Source organism: Numida meleagris, chromosome 13 (genome assembly GCF_002078875.1).
Source record: "Numida meleagris isolate 19003 breed g44 Domestic line chromosome 13, NumMel1.0, whole genome shotgun sequence".
NCBI classification, from domain to species: domain Eukaryota; kingdom Metazoa; phylum Chordata; class Aves; order Galliformes; family Numididae; genus Numida; species Numida meleagris.
In genome coordinates this window covers 7,144,623-7,147,777 of record NC_034421.1, presented here as the reverse complement: position 1 = coordinate 7,147,777, position 3,155 = coordinate 7,144,623, and the positions used below count along the sequence as shown (strand labels likewise).

The 3,155-nt window shown below is 72.9% G+C and overlaps 1 protein-coding gene across 1 annotated transcript in view; it reads left to right on the top strand.

The window, feature by feature from the left end:
* LOC110405917 (mucin-5AC-like) overlaps window positions 366–3,155 on the top strand; it is a 4,141-nt gene continuing 1,351 nt past the window's right edge. The window contains exons 1-6 of the mRNA XM_021411751.1: window positions 366–576; window positions 697–2,322; window positions 2,399–2,511; window positions 2,590–2,648; window positions 2,730–2,887; window positions 2,988–3,144. Coding sequence (XP_021267426.1) covers window positions 957–2,322; window positions 2,399–2,511; window positions 2,590–2,648; window positions 2,730–2,887; window positions 2,988–3,144 — 1,853 coding nt within the window. The 5' untranslated portion in view covers window positions 366–576; window positions 697–956. The remainder of the gene's footprint in view (window positions 577–696; window positions 2,323–2,398; window positions 2,512–2,589; window positions 2,649–2,729; window positions 2,888–2,987; window positions 3,145–3,155) is intronic.

The window sequence follows — 3,155 nt, the reverse complement described above, 5'->3', positions numbered from 1 at the left end:
GCGGTGCCCGCGGGGCAGCGACCGCGTTCCGCGCGCCGAGACAAAGGCGGCGGGTTCCAGCCGGGCGCCGAGCGATGCCCGCGCTTTTCCCTTCGCAGGAAATGACTCCCGCGGCACAAAGGGTCCCACGCCCGCCGCTGCCCCGCGGGAGCTGAGCGCAAAGCGCGGAAAACGCTTCGCCCTTCGCGCGGCCCTGCCCGGCTCCGCTCTGCCCTGCGGGGTGGGCTCGGCCCCGCCGCTCCGTGCCCGCACGTGCCGCGCTTCCTGGCCGCGCCTCGGGCTCGTGCGGCTGTGCGGGCGCTGCCCACGGTGCGGGACGGCCGCATCCCGGCGCGTTGCAGCAGCGTCCCCGGGGCCGATCCCAGCCCTGCGCCATCGCCGCGTGCCGGGGGTTCGCGGGGCCCGATGCGCGGAGCCCCGTGCTCGGCGCTGACGGCCTCTCCGCTCTCTCCGCAGTGCTCGTGGGGTGCTGCGCGCGGCTCTGCCCGGCTCTCGGCAGCGGGGTGGGCTCCACGCGGGGCACGGCCGGCCCCTGCGCGCACCCAGGGAACGCGGCGGGGGAGCGCTGCCGGACAGGTACCGTGCCCCGATGGGGCCGATGGGCCCTGGGCTCGTTGCCCGCGGGGCGGCCCCGTGTGCCGGTGCTGTGCCGGACGTTGCCCGCCCCGCTCAGCGTCCCCCTGCCTCTGCCCACAGATCCGCAGCACGGAGCGGGGTGGCTGCAAACAGAGGCTGAGCTGTTCCCCTTCCCTGGGACCCCGCCCGGGACTGCTGAGCCACCCAGCACCGGCAGCAGCCCCGGGGAGGCCGGGACGGGCCCTGCGGCGCGGGATGGAGCGAGCACTGAGGCACAGCCTTCGCCCTCCGCTGGTATCACTGAGGCAGCTGCAGGCAGCGAGGGAACGTTCCCCACACGCCCCGGGAAGAGCCCTGCCAGGGTGCCCTCAGCAGGCCCCATGGTGCCGAGCACAGCTCTGGCCAGCAGTTCTGCCCCCGGGATGGAGCCCATAGGAAATGAGATGGCAGAAAGTGCCCCAACCTCACAGGGGACCCTCTTGCATTCATCGTCACGTGTTACGATACCCAGCAGCACTGGGGGGCAGTGGGGAACCCCCAGCACTATGGGGACAGCGCTCACACAGAGTTGGGGGGGCTCACTCAGCGCCTCGCACCCAGAGCCATCGGCCAGGGGTGCCACCATCCCACCCAGTGACAGCAGAGCAGGGACCCCCCAGAGCCACACAACAGACAGCCCTGTGCCAGGGGCGAGCGGGACAACGCCTTCTGGGGGTGGGCTGCAGAGAGTGCAGAGCCCACCGGGAAAAATGGGAGGGATGCACCAGGTGCTGGCAGGCACGGGGCCGGCAGGAGGACAGGGCTTGGAGTCACACCCACTGCAGGGGACAACTGTGGCCTGGCTTGGTCCCCAAGCCACGTCCCGCCCCTCTCTGCTGTCCCCAGGGGTTGGTGGCCGTGGAAGGCTGATGTGGCAGCCCAGGGGCCCTGGGGCCAACACGGCCCTACTGCCCACGGGGTCACATCTGCCTGACCCTAGCACCATGGCCACTGCCCCAGGAGTGACGTCCCCCAGCTCTGAGGGAGCCCTGGACCTGACTGCAGAGGTGTTGGGGCTGCCCAGCATTCAGGGTTCCCCTGGGCCCAGTCGTGTCCCCATGAACCAGACCTGGCATATCTCAGCTCTGCCAGCGGAAGCCCCCACCTTGCCGGTCCCACAGCCCTCCCCGGGGCTCAGCCTTTCTGCAGGCACCCCCACAGCAGTGTCCCCAGGGCCTGGACATGCTGACAGCACCCAGGTCCCAGCAGGGGCCCCGGTGTGGGCAAGTGACGCTGGGCCTTGGGCAGTGACTGTGCCGCCGAGCACAGCCTCCCCCACAGCCCCCAGCTCTCCACTGCAGCCAGCCCTGACCCAACCCGCACCGTCTCCACCGCTGACCTTTGCCATCAGCACTACCACCACCGCCACCGTCAACATCGCCACCGCTGCCACCAGCACAGCCACTGCCACCAGCACAGCCACTGCTACCAGCCCCGCACTGCTCGGGGATGAGAGGACAACCCCACTGGAGCCCAGCACTGCTGCATGTCGGGGGGTTGTGGAGGAGCTGACGCGGGGGCCCAGTGTGGTGCCAGGGTCCCCCCATCAGTCCACGGAACCCCCCGGCGCTGCAGAGTCACCCCTGCCAGAGAGCAGCCCCGCAGAGCGGCCACACGCCGACCCCACGCACCTGACACCAAACCCGGCGGCGACGGGCAGGGCCACCCCCGTGTTCATCGTGGAGGATGAACCGCCGCTGCTGCGAGGTGGGCTGCGGGGTGATCCCGGGAGCCGCCAGCACCGGGGGTGGTGGCGGTGCCGAGCCCCTCCTGCTTCCCGCAGCGCCCCTCCTGCGCGTGCCCTGCGAGCTGGCGCTGGACATGGCCTTCGTGCCCGCCCTGCGCGACCCCACGTCCCAGGAGCATCACGCGCTGCTGCGCAGCTTCAACCGGACGGTGAGCGTGGGGCTGCGCCGCGGGGAGGAGCACGGGGGGGTGGGTTGGTCCCGCACGGCACCCATCGCTCCCTCGCAGGTGGCGTCCCGGCTGGCGGCGGTGCCCGGCTTCGTGCGACTCGAGGTGACGGCCGTCAGGTAGGGACGGCCCCGCAGTGCCCGGCGTTCTCGCGGCGGCGCGGGGTGGTGCGGGCGCAGCCGCAGTGCCGTGTCCCGCAGGGCGGGCAGCTCCCGTCAGGTGGTGCTGCACTACGACGCGCTGTTCGCGGCCGAGATCGTGCGGGCGGCGGCGCTGGGAGCGCTCCTCGACGCGGCGCTGCGCTCCGGCGGAACCGCGGCAGTGGGCGCCGCCCGCGTCCTGCGGCACACGGCCCGCGGTGAGTGCGGGCGGGCGGCTCGGGGCCCGGCGGCCCTCGGAGGGGTGCGGGGCGGCACGGCCCCGCCGCCGTCCTCTCTCCCGTTCTCCTCTCCTCGCAGCGCCGGAGCCCTGCGCCGCGTTGTTCTCCTGCCCCGACGGCTTCGCCTGCGCAGTGGGGGCGGACGGGAACGCCACGTGCACGTCCCTCTGCCACCGCAACTACTGCCGCAACCACGGCGTGTGCGCGCACCCCCGCGGCCGCGGCCCGCTCTGCCGGTGGGTACCGC